Raw genomic sequence first — 19,072 nt, 5'->3', positions numbered from 1 at the left:
TTTCTTTCTTTTTTTTTTTTTTTTTTTTTTTGAGACGGAGTCTCGCTCTGTTGGCAGGTTGGAGTTCAGTGGCACGATCTCGGCTCACTGCAACCTCCGCCTCCCAGATTCAAGCAATTCTCCTGCCTCAGCCTATCTAGTAGCTGGGACTACAGGTGCACGTCACCACGCCCGGCTAATTTTTGTATTTTTATTAGAGACGGGGTTTCACCAGGATGGTCTCGATCTCTTGACCTCGTGATCCCCCCGCCTCGGCCTCCCAAAGCGCTGGGATTACAGGGGGAGCCACTGCGCCCGGCCTTTCTTCAGTGCAATTTCTAAAGAGAAACTTAAATCCTGTTGTATTCTTTCAACACAAGAAATGATACTTCTCAGAGTCTGCTCAAAAGCTCAGCTCTGTGGACTCCGTGACAAAATGTACGCGTCCATTGCCGACCCTCTTGGTTTCTGAAACCAACCTTTCTTCCTGCTCTCCTCTTTAAGAGCAAACCCCAACATGTATAAGGTCACAGCAAGTGGTAGCCAGGAAAAGCTGTGGGACCCCTCATTTGAGTCACATCCATATGGCATGGAGAAAGAAAACCTCTCTGCCAGAAGGAACTGAACTCTGGAAGTCCTAAGGAAGGTCACCATGCTCAGCAGATAGGAAAGCATTGCCAAGGGCTGTCCCTCAAGAGCTTAGTTTTCTTAGGGAGACCAGAAAGACATCAGATCCTGACTGCCCTGTTTTGCTGAAGTTCTGAAATGAGTGGCATGATGAAGAGCTGGTGGAGCTGAGGGAAAGAGTCGACCATGTGGGGTGGGGTAGTGAGGAAGGTGTATGAGGAAACAAACTGGGCCCTGACGAAACAGGCGGATTGGGGAAGGAGAAAGAAGGAAGGGAGAGACACCTAACCAAACAACCATGGGAAGCTGGAAAGTCGAGGGCACAGCCGGAATAAAGGCACAGATGGGCACCCCACAGGAGGGGCCTTGGCCAGGTTGGGATGCAGAGAAAAACAGGCAGGAGGGTGTCAATCTATAGCATCCTGAACCCCAAAAGGTCTGTAACTGGATTCTCTAAGCCTTGAGAAGTTCAGACCAAAGCTTCAGACCAGGGAAAATATTTTGGAAAGATCAGTCTTTCCAAGATTGAGCTCCTTTCCAAGAAGCTGGACAGGAAACCCAATAAATGTGGATCTGAAAAAACAAAATCCAAGAGAGAAGCAAAATGGGCTGGGGGTGTGCAATAAGAGAAGCAAGGAAAATGGAAAGACTGTAGCTAAGGATCTTTTATTAAAAAAAAATGGATAGGACTTTGGTGATGAGAGAGAAAAAGGGCAAAAGTCTGCAGTTAGGAATTTAGGTGACTGAAGACTGTCCTAGACAGTTGGGAGGGACAGGCTGATGGACAGAAGAGAGAAATTCCTTTAAATGACAACCAAGCTGAACTATTCGATACCAGCAGAACTGGGTTCTTTAGGGATTAAGCCAAGACAAAGACTTGGGAATCACTCACTCCGAGGATGAAGAATGGGTTAATGGCTGAGGAGACAGTCAAAGGAATAGAGAGGCCTGGCTTTGAGGGCCTCTTCACCACCAGCACAAGATAAGGCAAAGGACCATTTGTCAGAGACACCAAGAAAGGGGAATTTCCATTTGGATGGTCAATAGTGTCCAGTTCTGTCAAGGACAAGACTAAGCTTTGAGAAAAAGCCATGGATTTGGTGATTGGATAACTGGTAACCTTTAGAAAAGTTTAGTTGACAGACAGAGACCGAAGTGAGTTAGTAAAAGTCATGAAGAGAATGAATGGCAACTTAAGGGAAGCAACATACTGGAGAAGTTGAGCAGCGGGATGAATAACAAATAGGACAGATGGGAACAGAAAAATCTGGGTGCATACGAAGGTGGATGGAAAGGAGTTGGTATAGATGGGCACAACCAGAAAACATGAGGAGGGGAAAGGAAAGGAAAAGGAAGGCAGGCAGGGAGAGAGAAGTGAAATAGCCACAGTCTTAGGGGATGCTAGAGAAGCCTAGAAGATTCCTCAGGTTGGTGCAAAGTATTATAAGACTAATGCATCAGTACAGAGAACGACCCAAGAAGGGTAGGAGTTCATTCCTTACCTTCATAAAGTAGGCTACCCGCCAAGAATGAAAATGTCAACTCAAAGCTATGGGCTGTTTTAAGCAAGGTGGAAGATAATATAAGAAGCATGGTCCTTTCTTCAGACTTACTGCCTTGACAGCACAGAATTCATCTTATTTCCCTCATCTCCCAAGTTATTTGTATTTCCCTGAGATCAGCTCAGAAACAACTCTCTTTAGGCTCTCTACAATGCGGTAGAGCATGATTAGAAGAGATAAACCTTCAAACAATAGTGTTGTCCAAGACACTACCCTCACTTATCCCAGGGGAACCCATGGAATTTCTTCATTTGTATTAACTCCTGACATGGCATGGAAGAAGAATTTTTATCAAATACCCTTGGCATCTTATATCAGATTAAAGGACCATTAAATACACTGAGATAAAATTGGCAGAGAGTATAGTTTCTATTAATAAATCTAAGTCTATTTTTTCTGTTTTAGGCAACAAAGGCAAAATGGACTTTGTGGGAAATGTATCTCATAAAAGCCCTTTGGAAAAACTGCAGACCAAAACCAAAACCCTCCTTCATGTTTTCTCGCATGAAACATAAACTTGCCCTATTTCAAAAAGTTCCTACTGAGTATGATTGTGTGAAAGATCACACTACTTCAAATCATATTTATTTTAAAAATCTGTGATGGGACAGTGGCCTCACTGCCAGGAAGCCCAAGTTCTGTTTTATGCTCGGTACAACTAAGTGGAAGTTGATTCACTTTGTCTCAAGCTACATAAAATAATCAGAAAATCAAGAAGATCTCATGCTAGACAGGTTAGACTTGCACCCAAAAAAGCATCTTTTTTTTTAACCTGCTGTTTTGGTTTGCTGCTGAAGTCTTTGAAGAGAATTATGTATTCAAAGTAGCTCTTTGCCCATCGGCATTTCCCCATCTTCTATGTCTTCTGTAGGGCACATCCCCCCCAAAGAGGCCTTAGTAGAAAAGCACTTCCACCTGCAGTTTTCCCCTAGGTCTGCAGAGAGAAACAGTGCAGAGTGCAATGCCACAGTCAAGGACCAACTTTCCTACAGAGCCCAGGCCCCAGGGAGGGTGGTCAGCAGCGCAGCCTGCCCAGGCTGGGATCTCCCTTTGGTCTTAGCCGTGTTTCCATATACCCCTCCACTCACCCTCAGAGGAGGAACGGATGGAAGCCACCAGCATAAATAAAGGGAACACAGAAGAACAATGTCACCAAAGTGCAGGTGCAAAGCCCAAAGCAGCCCCCTACCTCTGCCAGCCCAGACCCGCCACTAAATCCTAGAGGAGGGTGCCTCTTAGGTCACAGTACTTTTTTCTTCATTTCTTTTGATTTAGAAACAAATCAGCAGGGAGGACAAGGTTCTCAAGGACAAAAAAATCAAAGCTGAAACGAGAGCAGCACAATCCATTGGTGACGTTCATCTTTTTCCAGAGGAATATACCATTCTGTTAGGACTTTGGGGGGAAAAAAGATCTTTTAGGAGGTGCAGGGAAAACATTCAGAATTAAGACATACTGACCCACCACCACAGAAACAGCAATTAATTAAAATAGCACACAAAATGATTTTTAAAGTTTGAAATGAAACCTAACACTAGAAAGATATACACTTGATGGAGAGAGAGGAATCCTGGCTTCTGCTTCATACTGTTCTGTACTGTTGTGAATTATTTACATGTGTTTTTTGTTGGTGGTGGTTTTCTTCTTTTTTGAGACGGAGTCTTGCTCTGTTGCCCAGGCTGGAGTGCAGTGGCATGATCTTGGCTCACTGCAACCTCTGCCTCTGAAGTTCAAGCGATTCTCCCACCTCGGCTTCCTCAGTAGTAGCTGGGATTACCATGCCCAGCTAATTTTTGTATTTTTAGTAGAGATGGTGTTTCACCATGTTGGCCAGACTGATCTAGAACTCCTGACCTCAGGTGATCTGCCTCCCAAACTGTTGGGATTACAGGCGTGAACCACTATGCCCAGCCACATGTGTATTTTTTTAAAAATCATAAGCCATGTGTGGTGGCTCACGCCTGTAATCCCAGCACTCTGGGAGGCTGAGGTGGGTGGATCATTTGAGGTCAGCAGTTCAAGACCAGCCTGGCCAAAAGGGTGAAACCCCATCTCTACTAAAAATCTAAAAATTAGCTGGGCGTGGTGGTGGGCGCCTGTAATCCCAGCTACTCGGGAGGCTGAAGAGGGAGAACTGCTTGAACCCGGGTGGTGGAGGTTGCAGTGAGCCAAGATTGCGCCACTGCACTCCAGCCTGGACGACACAGCAAGACTCCGTCTCAAAAACAAACAAACAAAAATCATAAAAGAGGGAAATCCTTAAAGTCAATTATCTGAAAAGGCAGTAGTCCAGAGCTAAATTGTAAAGCTAGCCTACTGGACTAGTTAGCAAAGATGTTCTGAGCTCAGTGGCTCGTTCTGTAGCTAATATTGAGTTGTGCAAGAGAATCGTGTTCCCTGCAGGAAGTCTGGGAACAATTCATAGTTGGGCCACCAATGGTTCTTTGCCAATGTCCTGGCTGTTGCTATGCTGAAAGCAGAAGGAAGGGTGCATGCTGGTAGCAACGCAGTGAGAGTACAGTCTTCCTGCTTAGACAGGTTGTCTTTAGAGAGACCCTTGCTTAGCTCTGCTGCCATGGGGTGGAAGGAGGGCTTATCTGTCTGACAGAGGAATGGATTGGCTGTACTCAGGAACTCCAGCCTACAGTGCTTAAGCCAGGCTGATGTGGGGAGTTGGAGGCCTACGTGCTTCCAGGCTCGTGTTTCCAGGGAGCGTAGTCTAGCACTTTACCACACAAAGTGTGGATCCAGTGGCATTTGGTTTCACCTGGGAACTTCCTAAGAATGTAGACACAGGCCAGGCACGGTGGCTTACGCCTGTAATCTCAGCACTTTGGGAGGTCGAGGCGGGCAGATCACCTGAGGTTGGGAGTTCGAGACCAGCCTGACCAACATGGAGAAACCCATCTCTACTAAAAATACAAAATTAGCTGGACGTGGTGGTGGCGCCTGTAATCCTAGCTACTCGGGAGGCTGAGGCAGAAGAATCGCTTGAACCCAGGCAGCAGAGGTTGTAGTGAGCCGAGATTGCACCATTGTAGGGCAACAAGAGCAAAACTCCGTCTCCAAAAAAAAAAAAAAGAATGTAGAAATATAGGCTCCACCCCACATCTAATGAATCAGATAATGCTTTTTATCAAAATTCCCCAAGGTGATTCAAATGCCTATTAAAGTTTATGGAGCGCTGGCAGAATGCAGAAAGCTCAGGACTGGGAGACTAGGGAGTTGCTATCAGGTCCTGAGTTTGCCACTAACTTGCAGTAGAAACTTAGCGGAAAAAAAAAAAAAAGAGTGTTTCTGCGTGGGCCTATTTCCTCATCTGTGAAGGGAGGTAGCTGCTGTAGAGTATTCCAAGGTCTCTGCTAGCTCTAACGTCACAGATACGTGTATCTAGATGTTTCTAGTTTGTTGTCTAAAAACGGCGAATGCAACAGCAACAGCATCCCCAGAATCGGCCACTGCTGCTTCATGGCAAATGCAAGCCCACTACTGGGTCCATCTGACGTTGCCCATCCCTCCTATCCCTCCCATGGACCTGGCTCCTCCTTCCTTACCTTCTGGTCCAAACGTTGGTAGTCACTGGCCTTTGGCCGCCGGGTGACTTTAGATCTTTTTCCTTCCAGGACAAAAGCAATGATCTGAGGAAAGGAAAAAGAAAATGATTAACAGGTGGCTCTGTAATGACATAGTTCAGTCTCTGAAATCAGAGGCAGTCACCTGGTAGCATATTTGTTAATGACCCTGACTGTAGAAAGAGCAGTACACTCACAGAGGTCTATTTAAACTATAACCATTTTAAGAAAGACAGAGCCTAATTACATCAGAATCCTTTGTATTGCTTAATAGGAAATAACAAATAGAGGCTGTCTGAGCTCTAGCGTGTGGGAGGAAGTCTGTTTGATTTATTCAAAGGTACACAGTCAAAGATCTATCAACTCCTTCCTAGAGATATCTAGGATATAGGACATTCCTTTAAAAAAAGTCATAATCAGAATTTCCTATCTACAAATGCACTTTTTCACCCCACGATGCTACATCAACTACATTCTTTATCAATCTCATTTCATGACTAAGGTTACCCTGCATAATGGACACTTGGACATAGAATAAGAAATACACTTTTTTTTTTCTTAGAGGCAAGGTCTCACTCTGTCACCCGGGCTGGAGTGCAATGGCGTGATCATGGCTCACTGAAGCCTCGACCTCCCACAGTCAAGCCATCCTCCCACTTCAGCCTCCTGAGTAGCTGGGACCACACACGTCCACCACCACATCTGGCTAATTTTTTTATTATATGTAGAGATGAGGTCTTGCTATGTTGGCCAGGCTGGTCTCGAACTCCTGGGCTCAAGCGATCCTCCTGCCTCGGCCTCCCAAAGTGCTGGGATTAGAGGCAGGAGCCACTGCACCGGGCCAGGAATGCACATTTTTACTAAAGGTCTTCCCCTTTATTCTTTATAGCCATAGGCCTTATGGCCAGAATTGGACTCTCCAATTTTAAGCAGGTTACAGAAACTAGCTTCTAAATGTTGGGGGCTCAACATGAAATGCAATCATTTTGTCATTAGAGTGGTTGCTAATAAGCAGACCAAACCCTGCTGAAAAAGTAACAGGTGTACGTGTCTGTGCAATTTCTGGGCTTTCTTCTAATTATTATTAATTTCAGAAGTCCCTGGGCTCTTTGGTCCTGGTATCGAAGACGCAGTAATTGAAACCATTCTTTGTGCCACTGCTGATGGAAGAGAGAATGTTGGGAAAGGAAGCTAGAAATGACATATCGTCTCAAGAATGGAAATAGGATGGAAGGTACGTGCTTTAACTGTCAAGTACTCAGGTCCTCTGAGGCTGTGAAGGGCCTAAGTGCAAAGTTATGGGAAGAGATTCCAAGTCAGGTCAGATCCTAATAATGTCCTAACTTGGCTCCTAATGCAGTAGCAGAGGACACTCAGAGTAAACAGGTGACAGGATGAAAACACGATTCACAAAACAAGAGTAAAGAGGCCTAATAGGGCCTGAGGAAAAAACTGAAGTTTGTTTTAAAGTCCCCAGTGCTCACGGGCATCTAGTGACGGGATACCCACCCACACCCAAGCTTCCAGGGTGCTGGAAACCCCACTCCCCTCCGGAAGGCCGCTGTCGACTTACCTTCCGCTTGTTGTGATGAGCGATATAGAGGACAGCCACAAGAATGGCTGCAGTCACCAGATAGGCAAAGAAGTGGCTGCTCTCCGCGCTGCCATTTCCAGAACCGTTCGGATAAAGGTCATCCTTCTCGCTACCCGTGGAATCCGAAAGTGTCCCTTCACGGTTCTCACTGGAGGCAGAACCGGACATCTTTTCTTTCTCTTCTTTGGGCGGTGAGCCCTCCTCAGGTCCTGTATCATCATCTTCAGCCTCTTTGGGCTCCACATCCTCAGTAGGCTCTGAAGACTTAACTTCCTCCTGCGGGGGAGAAATGAGGTCAGTTTCCTCCCCAGATTCGGTTTTGAAAGCATGAGGAGAAAGCTTCCCTTTGTCAGCAAGCTGGTTTGTGTCAGCCTTGGGGAGCTCCTTGTTATCAGAAGGGTTGGAGATGGGCTTGGAATGGTCTTTCCGGGAAGGCGGCTCTAGAACCACCTTGTTAGGGCTGTCTTTTGAGGTCTGCTCCTCCGCACCCGACTTGCTGGGCCCGTCTATTGCGCCCTGCTCCTCTGCACCGGACTTGTTAGAGCCGTCTTTTGGAGTCTGCTTCTCCGCTCCCGACTTGTTAGGGACGTCTTTTGGGGTCTGATCCTCCGCACCCGACTTGCTGGAGCCGTCTTTTGGGGTCTGGCCGTCCGCACCCGACTTATTAGGGACATCTTTTGTGGTCTGCGCCTCCGAACCTGACTTGCTAGGGCTGTCTTTTTGGGTCTTTGCCTCCGCACCCGACCTGTTGGGGCTGTCTTCTGGGGTCTGCGCCTCCGCACCCGATTTGCCAGTGCTGTCTTCCGGATGCGACTTACTAGTGCTGTCTTTTGTGGTCTGCGCCTCCGAACCCGACTTGCTAGTGCTGTCTTTTTGGGTCTTTGCCTCCGCACCCGACTTGTTGGAGCTGTCTTTTTGGGTCTTTGCCTCCGCACCCGACTTGTTGGGGTTGTCTTCTGGGGTCTGCGCCTCCGCACGCGACTTGCTAGGGCTGTCTTTTGGAGTCTGCGGCTCCGGATCCGACTCGGTAGAGCCTCCAGGCCGTTGGCTCAAGCTGGGGTGGGTGGAGACGTTTCCTGCAGAAGGCCGTACTCCAGCTTCTTCTTGCTTGACACTTTTGGTGGCCAAGAGCGGCACGGCTCCTGAAATAGAAAAACGAGTTAGCACCGGAGAAGGGCAGGCGGGAAGAAGGAACTCCTCAGAACTGGAAGAGATCGGGAGCAGCGGGGGAATGGGGATTGGGGGGTGGGGCGGGAGACGATGGCGAGCGAAGAGGTGGGTCGGGTAGGGAAGAAGCGAGCCTAGAGGTGACCTGCCCAGGTGAGAATGGGGGATCTGGGGGCAAGAGTGGGATGCGGGATGGAGGGTCTTACCCGCCGCTGCGACGTTCAGGAGGACCAAGGCAACCACGAACCGCATCCTGCTCGGATAGCGCTTCCGCCCTCTAACGCTCTCGCGAGATCCGCGCGCGGGGCCCCTCTCCAGTCCCGCCCCTGCTGCGCGCGTCTCTCAGTCTCCCGCTGCCGCCAAGACGAAGGGCGGGATTTAGGGGGCAGCTGCTGATGTCTGCGCTCGCCTTCGGCTGCTTCGCTTACGGTCGCCGAGTGGAAGGCGAGCCTCTTCTTCCTGGTTTCTCGTCTCCACCACAGCCACAACAGTCTGGCCCTCCGTTTTTCGTCCCCTCCGCCTCGTACTTCCGAGACCTTACAGGCAGAGCTGGAGCTCCCTCGCCTCTCGCACTGGCCGCGGAAGTGAGGTCACTAGGGGCAGGCGCCTCTTGGCCACCACCATCGTGTGCTTGCGTTTCTATCCTCTGCTTTTTTCGTGGTTCCCTCCTGGCAGTACACAAACGTGCTGTGCTCTGGTCTCTCCCATGTGGGAATAAATCCATCCGATCACCTGCAAAGCGTTGCCTTCGCATCCTGGCCCTCCTCCTTCCCGACTCCACGGAGACGGTGTCCTTCCAGGTCGCCAAACATCTTTTCCAAAAAGTGCATCCTTTTTCTGATACAGAAGCAGAAAACAAAGCCTGACTCCTACCCTTCCGGGATAATCACTATTAATGTTTTAGTGTATTGTCTGCCCTCTAAACATTTTATGTTTTTGAATAGATAATACATTATAATGTTTCAGAAATGAAAACCGGATTTTAAAGTAAACAGACTTTAGAAAAGTCTTCCTACTCCTCCACAGGTTACCGCTTACATTAGTTTATTATGTGTCCATTTCGTTTTGTAAAAAAAAAAAAAAAAAAAAAAAGGACTCTTTCCCTTCTTAATTAGTGTATTTCTCTTTTCTTCTATGCATATTTATTTTCTCCCCATATTGGGATAATCAGGTAAGTGGTTTTGTATCTCACCGTTTACAGTTACTGTTATGTTTATACATTAAATGTCTGAAATCACTTTATGAACGATTGCCAGGCTTGGTGCTTTGGAGACAGTGATTTAAGAAATTATAGGTCTTATATGAGATTACATCAAGTTAAAAAGCTTCTGCACAGCAAAGGAAACAGTGAAGAAACAACCTACATAATGGGAGAAACTATTCGCAAACTATCCATCCGACAAGGGATTAATAACTAGAATATATAATAAACTCAAGGAAAAAATATAATTAAATGGGCACCAGCCGGGGCAACATGGTGAAACCCCATGTCTACCAAAAATACAAAAAATTAGCCAGTCATGGTGGCCTGTGCATGTAATCCCAGCTACTCAGAAGGCTGAGGATGGAAGGATTACTTGAGCCTGGGAGGTGGAGGTTGCAGTGAGTTAGCCAAAATCTTATCACTGCACTCCAGCCTAGGCAACCATCTCAAAAAAAGAAAAAGAAAAAAGAAAAACATGGGCAAAGGACCTGCTGAATAGACATATCTCAAAAGATGACATACAAATGGACAACATAGAAATGATATATGAAAAAATGCTCACTATCACTAATCATCAGGGAAATGCAAATCCAAACCACAATAAGAGATCATCTCAGCCCCAATTAGAATGGCTGTTATCAAAAGAAAAAAAAATACAAAATGGTGACAAAGATAAGAAGAAAAGGGAATGCTAATATCCTGTTGGTGGGAATGTAGATTAGTACAGCCATTATGGAAAACAGTATTGGCAGGGCATGGAGGCTCACACCTGTAGTCCCAGCACCTTGGGAGGCTGAGGCAGGCAGATGGCTTGAGCCCAGGAGTTCGAGATCAGCCTGGGCAACGTAGCAAGACTCTTGTCTCTATAAAAAAAAAAGGAAAACAGCACAGAGTTTCTCAAAAACTAAAAATAGAACTGCCATATGATCCAGTATTCCCACTGCTGGGTATGTACAAAAGAAAGGAAATAAGTATATCTAAGATATCTACTCCTGTAATCCCAGCACTTTGGGAGGCTGAGGCAGGGGGATCACATGAGCCTAGAAGTTCCAGACCAGACTGGGCAACATGGCAAGATCCCATCTCTCTTTTTTTTTTTTTGAGACAGGGTCTTACTCTGTCACCCAGGCATGAGTGCAGTGGCACGATCTCAGCTCACTGCAATCTCCATCTCCTGGGCTCTAGTGATCCCCCACCTCAGCCTTCCAAGTAGCTGAGACTAGTGGATCTCATGGAAGTAGAGGTGGTTACCAGAGGCTGGGAAGGGAAGATGGGAGGGAAGATGAAGAGAAGTTTGTTAATGGGTACAAAAATACAGATACATAAAAGGAGTAAGTCTGTAGTCAGTAATACGGTAGGAAAATATAGTTAACAAAAACATTGTATATTTTAAAAGAAAAGAATTGTAGTGTTCCCAATACAAAGAATAGATAAATATTTGAGTTGATGGATATCCCACTTACCCTGATTTGGTCATTACATATTGTATACCTGTATAAAAATACCACCACATGTACCCCATAAATATGTACAACTATATTTTAAAAAAGTTTTTTTTGGATGGAGTGCAATGGCGCATTTTCGGCTCAGCGCAACCTCTGCCTCCCAGGTTCAAGCGATTCTCCTGCCTCAGCCTCCCGAGTAGCTGGGACTACAGGCATGCGCCACCATACCTAGCTAATTTTGTATTTTTAGTAGAGATGGGGTTTCTCCATGTTAGTCAGGCTGGTCTTGAACTTCTGACCTCAGGGGATCCACCCTCCTCGGCCTCCCAAAGTGCTGGGATTACAGGCGTGAGCCACTGCCCCCGGCCCTATATCAAATTTTTAAGGTAGGTGTTAACTTCATGGAGCATGCAGTTTGCGATACATAAATATTAAATATCTACACAAATGTGTGTATGTGCATGCACATTCCAAGAACTGCCAGAAAGAAAATTATAGAAACTATGAGATCATTTGAGGAAGGGACCTTTAAGCTGAGGACCAAAGGATGTAGCTATGTCCCAGGTACATACTGGGAAGATGAAGGGAAGAGGAGGATGAGCTTTCCTGGCTGAGTGTACAGCATGTAGTAGGTTGGTACAAAAGCAATTCCGTTTTTGCTGTTTGACAAAAACAGCAATTACTTTTGCACCAACCTAATACAATGGCCTGCAGACAGGTGGGGACCTGGTATTTTGTGTAAGTCTAAAGACTATGATTGTCAGGTAATAGAGAACAAGGAGAAAGGCAGGAAAGAGGCTGGAGCAGAGCCAGGTTAAAGAACAAATGACCTGAGAATTGTCTAGAACATGAATCTACTAAGCACAAAAAGTACAACAGAAAATAAGGCAGTTAACTTTGTGGGTTTTGTTTTGAGATGGAGTCTCCCTCTGTCGCCCATGCTGGAGTGCGTGATCTCAGCTCACTGCAGCCTCCGCCTCCCGGGTTCAGATGATTCTTCTGCCTCAGACTACTGCGTAGCTGAGATTACAGACACCCACCACCACGCCGGGCTAATTTTTGTATTTTTAGTAGAGGCGGGGTTTTACCATGTTGACCAGGCTGGTCCCAAACTCCTGACCTCAAATGATCCACCCACCTCAGCCTCTGAAAGTGCTGAGATTACAGGCGTGAGCCACTGCGCCCTGCTGTATGCCAGTTAACTTTGATTGAAATGTAAACTAGTCCCTCTCCTGCCAGAAAGAACTATGGCTGCCAGGGGAAATAACTCCTCTGGAGTCTACTGAGGGCAATATTTGGCTTACATGATATGCAGTTCTAGTCAATCAGAGTTCTTCAGAATTTCAAAGAATAGTGCATATAGTGGCATATAATTTTCAGGAACAAGTGCTTTATTTTTATTTATTTATTTATTTATTTGAGACAGGGTCTCACTCTGTCGCCCAGGCCAGATATTTTTTAATTTAAAAAACAATTATGTTCTCAATATGTTTCTCTGTCGTAAGAAAATGTCTCTCACACATACACTTATTACTGAAGAGAAAATAAGAATCACAGGAAGTGAGAAATCTTTTGCCAAACTATTTAGAACCTTGACTCCACTTAGGCTAAAAGAAATGAATTGGTAAATTAATTTGTTTCTAAAAGAAAACTCTGGTCAGGTGCAGTGGCTCACACCTGTAATCCCAGCACTTTGGTTGGGAGGCCGAGGCTGGCTGATTGAGCCCAGGAGTTCAAGACCACCCTGGGCAACACGGCGAAACCCCGTCTCTACAAATAATTTTAAAAATGAGCTGGGCGTGGTGTGCACCTACAGTCCCAGCAGCACTGAGATGGGAGAATTGCTTGAGCGTCATAGGTGGAGGCTGCAGTGAGCTGTGATCAGGTTACTGCACTCTAGCCTTGGCAACAAAGTGAGACTCTGTCCCAAAAAATGGAAAAAAAAAAGAGAGAAGACGAGAAAAAAAAAATTCTGGCTGGGTACGGTGGCTCAAGCCTGTAATTCCAGCACTTTGGGAGGCCGAGGCCGGCGGATCATTTGAGGTCAGGAGTTCCAGACCGGCATGACATACATGGTGAAACCCCGTCTCTACTAAAAATACAAAAAAAAATTTAGCTGGGCATGGTGGTGCATGCCTGTAATCTCAGCTATTCGGGAGGCTGAGGCAGAAGAATCACTTGAACTTGGGAGGCAGAGGTTGCAGTGAGCTGAGACTGCACCACTGCACTCCAGCTTAGGCGACAGAGCAAGACTCTCTCAAAAAAAAAAAGGGAAAAGAAAATTATTTCTACCTCCCCTAAATAAGTGTTTGACTAACATTTAAAGATATTGGCTTATCAAGGGTATGTGTGTCTGGTGAGGGAACAGTAAATTATTAAGCCTGACCTGGTGTCCAAATTACTAGACAATAGAGGAAAGGAGTCCAAATGATGCAGAACTCATGGGGCATGTCCAGGGTTTTGTATTTTATCTTAACAATAATGATATCGCTAGAGTTTTAAGTAGAGGAAAGATAGAATCAGAATTGGGATTTTTAAAAGACAATCAAATTTAGCCATGGGGTGTTATATATTAATACAAAGTGTAGTGATACTAATGTTAGTAAGTTCTGATAACCCAATACCATCAGACCAGCTAAGGGTTGGGAATTTTTATTATTTTTTATTTTATTTTATTTTTGTTTTTAGACGGAGTCTCACTCTGTCGCCCAGGCGGGAGTGCAGTGGCACAATCTCGGCTCACTGCAACCTCCGCCTCCTGGGTTCAAGCAGTTCTCCTGTTTCAGCCTCCCGAGTAGCTGGGTTTACAGGTGCCCACCACCATGCCCAGCTAATTTTTGTATTTTAGTAGAGGCAGAGTTTCACCATGTTGGCCAGGCTGGTCTCGAAATCCTAACCTCAAGTGATCCACCCACCTCGGCCTCCCAAAGTGTTGGGATTACAGGCGTGAGCCACTGGGCTCAGCCAAATTTTTAAATATTACTCTGGTTGTAGCATGAAGAACTTCAGTGGGGAGGTATGTCCGGAATTGGTGGGTTCTTGGTCTCACTGACTTCAAGAATGAAGCCGCGGACCCTCGCGGTGAGTGTTACAGTTCTTAAAGGCGTGTCCAGAGTTTGTTCCTTCTGATGTTCGGATGTGTTGGGAGTTTCTTCCTTCTGGTGGGTTCGTGGTCTCGCCGGCTCAGGAGCGAAGCTGCGGACTTTCGCGGTGAGTGTTACAGCTAGCTCTTAAGGCGGCGCATCTGGAGTTGTTTGTTGCTCCCGGTGGGTTCGTGTTCTCGCTGGCTTCAAGAGTGAAGCTGCAGACCTTCGCGGTAAGTGTTACAGCTCATAAAGGAAGTGTGGACCCAAAGAGTGAGCAGCAGCAAGATTTACTGCAAAGAGAGAAAGAACAAACCTTCCACCATACAGAAAGGGATCTGAGTGGGTTGCCACTGCTGGCTGGGGCAGCCTGCTTTTATTCTCTTATCTGGCCCCACCCGCATCCTGCTGATTGGTCCATTTTACAGAGAGCTGAGTGGTCTGTTTTGACAGGGTGCTGATTGGTGCGCTTACAATCCCTGAGCTAGACACAAAGGTTCTCCACTTCCCCACTAGATTAGTTAGATACAGAGTGTGGACCAAAGATTCTGCAAGTCCCCACCAGAGTAGCTGTATACAGAGTGTCGATTGGTGCATTCACAAACCTTGAGCTAGACACAGGGTGCTGATTGGCGTGTTTACAAACCTTGAGCTAGATACAGAGTGCCTATTGGTGTATTTACAATCCCTTAGCTAGACATAAAAGTTCTCCAAGTCTCCACCAGAGTAGCTAGATACAGAGTGTGGATTGGTGCATTCACAAACCCTGAGCTACACACAGGGTGCTGATTGGTGTGTTTACAAACCTTGAGCTAGATACAGAGTGCCGATTGGTGTATTTACAATCCCTTAGCTAGACATAAAGGTTCTCCAAGTCCCCACCAGCCTCAGGAGCCCAGCTGGCTTCACCCAGTGGATCCCGCACTAGGGCCGCAGGTGGAGCTGCCTGCCAGTCCCACGCCGTGCACCCGCACTCCTCAGTCCTTGGGTGGTCGATGGGACTGGGCGCCGTGGAGCAGGGGGCGGCGCTCGTCGGGGAGGCTGGGGCCGCACAGGAGCCCACAGAGGTGGGGGAGGCCCAGGTATGGTGGGCTGCAGGTCCCGAGCCCTGCCCTGCGGGAAGGCAGCTAAGGCCCAGCGAGAAATTGAGCACAGCAGCTGCTGGCGCAGGTGCTAAGCCCCTCACTGCCCGGCCGCTAGGAGTGCGGGGCCCGCCGAGCCCACGCCCACCCGGAACTCGCGCTGGCCGCAAGCACCGCGCGCAGCCCCGGTTCCCGCCCGCGCCTCTCCCTCCACACCTCCCCGCAAGCTGAGGGAGCCGGCTCCAGCCTTGGCCAGCCCAGAAAGGGGCTCCCACAGTGCAGCGGCAGGCTGAAGGGCTCCTCAAGTGCCGCCAAAGTGGGAGCCCAGGCAGAGGAGGCACGGAGAGCGAGCGAGGGCTGTGAGGACTGCCAGCATGCTGTCACCTCTCAGAGGGAGGAGTGAATTTAAGAGTTAAGAGACTGATGCAATAGTCCAAGTAGGACTAGTATAGGGAAAGTGAGAATGGAGGGAAGTAATTGGACTCAAGATAAATGTGAAGGTAATACTAACAGGCCTTGAAGATGGACAGGGTGTGGGGAAAAAGGAGTGATGGTGAAGAAGGTGTGGCGGTGTCCTTTCCCTGAGGGAAGGAACACTAATGGAGAAGCAAGTCTGATGGGGGTGGGGCATAGAAAATGAATTTGCTTATGGTTAATTGCTTCTGTGTACTGTGGACCATGAGACAGCCAGGTGAAAATAATCTAGTTGGAAATGTAATCATGGAGTTCAAAGGTAAGTATAGGAACAATTTTTCTAACTAAATATTGTTCAAAACAGGATTGTTAATGGTTTCATAAAAAGTAATCTATTAGTTGATCATAATTGTGACAGTTCTCTTGCTATTGGACATCCGTATTATTTTTAGTTTTCTATTGTTAGTAACTATTGTTAAGTACTGGTTAGGTGCATTTTAAGGTAAGACAAATGCTTAGAAAGATTAAGTAGCCCTGGTAGAGTGGCTCATGCCTGTAATCCCAGCACTTTGGCAGGCCAAGACGAGAGGATCCCTTGAAGCCAGGAGTTTGAGACCAGCCTGGTCAACAAATTGAGACCCTGTCTCAATTTTAAAAATTTAAAAATTAGTCTGGCTTGAGACCAGGAGTTGGAGATTACAGTGAGCTATGATCTCTGCATTCCAGCCTGGGTGACTGAGTGAGAACCAATCTCTAAAGAAAAGAAAGAAAGAAAGATAAAGCAATTCTATTATTTTGCCAAAGCTTTGATAGCAGTGAGTATTATTAATCTGCCAAACAGATAGAAATATAGTCCTTAAGTGTTATTCTTTAATACGTATTGCACAAGTAATTCACATGACCGTGGACGAGTTACTTAATTACTTTAAATATTTGTTTCTTTATTATTATTATGTTGAGACAGGGTCTCACTCTGACACCCAGGCTGGAGTGCAGTGGTGTGATCTTGGCACACTGCAACCTCTACGTCCTGGATTTGAGCAATTCTCATGCCTCAGCCTCCCGAGTAGCTGGGACTACAGGTGAGTGCCGCCACACCCAGCTAATTTTTGTATTTTTAGTAGAGACAGGGTTTCACCATGTTGGCCAGGCTGGTCTCAAACTCCTGACCTCAAGTGATCTGCCCACCTTGGCCTCCCAAAGTGCTGAGATTACAGGTGTATGCCACCACGCCTGGCCTGTTTCTTCACTATGAAATGGAAATTAAAATGTTAAGAATTAGATTATTCATGTAAAATATAGTGTTTAACACCGTATGTAGCATATAATGCTCTAAAATTATTACTGTAATATGTTAATTATAGAAAAATTATAAAACAAAGATGAACCAAAGTAAGAAAGATATTTCTTTTTTTTTCTTTTTTTTTTTTTGAGACCGACCATAGCTCACTGCAGCCTTGACCTCCCAGGCTCAAGTAATCCTCCCACCTCAGCCTCCCAAGTAGCTGGGACTACAGGTGCATGCCACCACACCTAGCTAATTTTTAAACTTTTTGTAGAGACAGACTATTGCCCAGGCTGGTCTTGAACTATGTTGCCCAGGCTGGTCTTGAACTCCTGGGCTCAAGCAATCCTCCCACCTCAGCCTCCCAAAGTGCTGCAATTACACATATGAGCCACCACACCTGGCCAGAAAAATATTCTTAATCCAGAGCTATTATCATGAATATTTTGTTGGTCCTCCTTTCCTATAGTAATATGTGCATATGATTGTTAACCAAAAATAAAGCAAGTTATAAACCCATATGTTGGCTGGGCACAGTGGCTCACACCTGTAATCCCAGCACTTTGGGAGGCCGAGGCAGTGGATCACTTGAGGTCAGGAGTTCGAGACCAGCCTGGCCAACATGGTGAAACCCCGTCTCTGCTAAAAATACAAAAATTATCTGGGCATGGTGGCAGGTGCCTGTAATCCCAGCTACTCGGGAGGCTGAGACACAAGAATCGCTTGAATCCAGGAGGCAGAGGCTGCAGTGAGCCGAGATCCTGCCACTGCCCTCCAGCCTGGGCAACAGGGCGAGATTCTGTCTAAAAAAAAACAAAACAGGCCAGGCACAGTGGCTCACACCTGTAATCCCAGCACTTTGGGAGGCTGGGAGGATCGCGAGGTCAGGAGTTCAAGACCAGCCTGGCCAAAATAGTGAAACCCCGTCTCTACTAAAAATACAGAAATTAGCCGGGCATGGTGGCGTGCGCCTGTATTCCCAGCTACTTGGGAGGCTGAGGCAGGAGAATCACTTGAACCCAGGAGGTGGAGGTTGTAGTGAGCCGTGATCTTGCCACTGCCCTCCAGCTTAGGCAACAGAGTGAGACTTCGTCTCAAAAAAAAACCCAAAAGAAAACCTTATGTAAAATGTTTGCCTTGCAGGCCTTTAGTGCTATACCTAGTCAGGTCACTTATCTTCTGGGACACTATCTCCTTGTTTTCCATTGTTTATTTTCTCCACATCCTTTGAGATCAATATACAGAAGTCAACTATATTTCTATAACTTTGCAATGGACAATCTGAAAATGAAATAAGAAATAATTGCATTTGTGAATAGTATAAAAAATCCATAGAAATAAATTTAACCAAAGAATTGCAAAATTTGTGTTGTGAAAACTACAAAACGTTGAAAGAAATTAAAGAAGACCTAAAGAAATGGAAAGATAGCCTATATTCATGGATTGGAAGACAGAGTTTTGTTAACATGGCTATGCTCCCCAAATTGGTCTACACCCAGTCTCTATTAAACACAGTGTCTATTAAGATTCCAGCTGGCTTGTTGCAGAATCGACAAGCAGATTCCACAATACATATGGAAATGCAAGAGGCATACAAAAGCAAAAACAGACGTGGAAAAGAACAAAGCTGAAGAATTCATACTTCCCAGTTTCAAAACTCACCAAAAAGCTGGAGTAATTAGGGCAGTGTGCTACTGGCAAAAAGACATAAAGAGAAACATCTTTGTTAACTACCTCAAGAGGTCAGCTTCACAATTTAGCGCTGGACTGCTAGCTTCTCAGATAATCAGCCTTAAGGAGTTTCCCCTCTTCATTATAACTTTTCTTTCAATTTGGGGGAAAAAAAACTACATGTAAATAATGCAAAATAATACAGAACAGTGTGAAGCAGAGTCAGGATTCCCATCTCTCCATCAAGTGTATTTCTTTCTAGTGTATGTTTGATTTCTAACTGACTTTAAAAATCATTTTGTGGGGCCAGGCATGATGGCTCACACTTGTAATCCCAGCATTTAGGGAGGTCTGCAGGTAGGAGGATTGCTTGAGCCCAGGAGTTTG

The 19,072-nt window shown here is 46.2% G+C and overlaps 1 protein-coding gene across 4 annotated transcripts; it reads right to left on the bottom strand.

Annotated features, from left to right (window-relative positions):
• On the bottom strand, window positions 1-9,570 carry TGOLN2 (trans-golgi network protein 2). 4 transcript variants are annotated; one of them, XM_009442748.5, is made up of 5 exons: window positions 8,708-9,570; window positions 7,785-8,476; window positions 7,314-7,610; window positions 5,723-5,806; window positions 1-3,563 (listed from the first exon to the last, which is right to left on the bottom strand). In XM_009442748.5, the coding sequence occupies exons 1-5, from the start codon at window positions 8,751-8,753 to the stop codon at window positions 3,558-3,560; spliced, it is 1,125 nt and encodes a 374-aa protein (XP_009441023.1). In that variant the 5' UTR covers window positions 8,754-9,570; the 3' UTR covers window positions 1-3,557. The 4 variants fall into 4 exon arrangements, with proteins under 4 accessions (XP_009441023.1, XP_001165623.1, XP_009441024.1 ...); XM_001165623.8 differs by having other exon boundaries at window positions 7,314-8,476; XM_009442749.5 differs by having other exon boundaries at window positions 180-3,582; window positions 5,704-5,806; window positions 7,314-8,476.
• Window positions 9,571-19,072: the final 9,502 nt, after the last annotated feature.

The sequence above is a fragment of the Pan troglodytes genome, chromosome 12 (genome assembly GCF_028858775.2).
Source record: "Pan troglodytes isolate AG18354 chromosome 12, NHGRI_mPanTro3-v2.0_pri, whole genome shotgun sequence".
Taxonomy (NCBI): Eukaryota; Metazoa; Chordata; class Mammalia; order Primates; family Hominidae; genus Pan; species Pan troglodytes.
This window is presented reverse-complemented; position numbering and strand designations above follow the sequence as displayed.

Excerpts from the sequence above, each read along its gene's own strand:
- TGOLN2 (XM_009442749.5), bottom strand. The coding sequence starts at position 8,753 with ATGCGGTTCGTGGTTGCCTTGGTCCTCCTGAACGTCGCAGCGGCGG. Across the intron at positions 8,477-8,707 it reads CCTGAACGTCGCAGCGGCGG|GAGCCGTGCCGCTCTTGGCC; the intron begins GTAAGACCCTCC and ends TTTCTATTTCAG. Across the intron at positions 5,807-7,313 it reads CTCATCACAACAAGCGGAAG|ATCATTGCTTTTGTCCTGGA; the intron begins GTAAGTCGACAG and ends TCCTTTCCTCAG.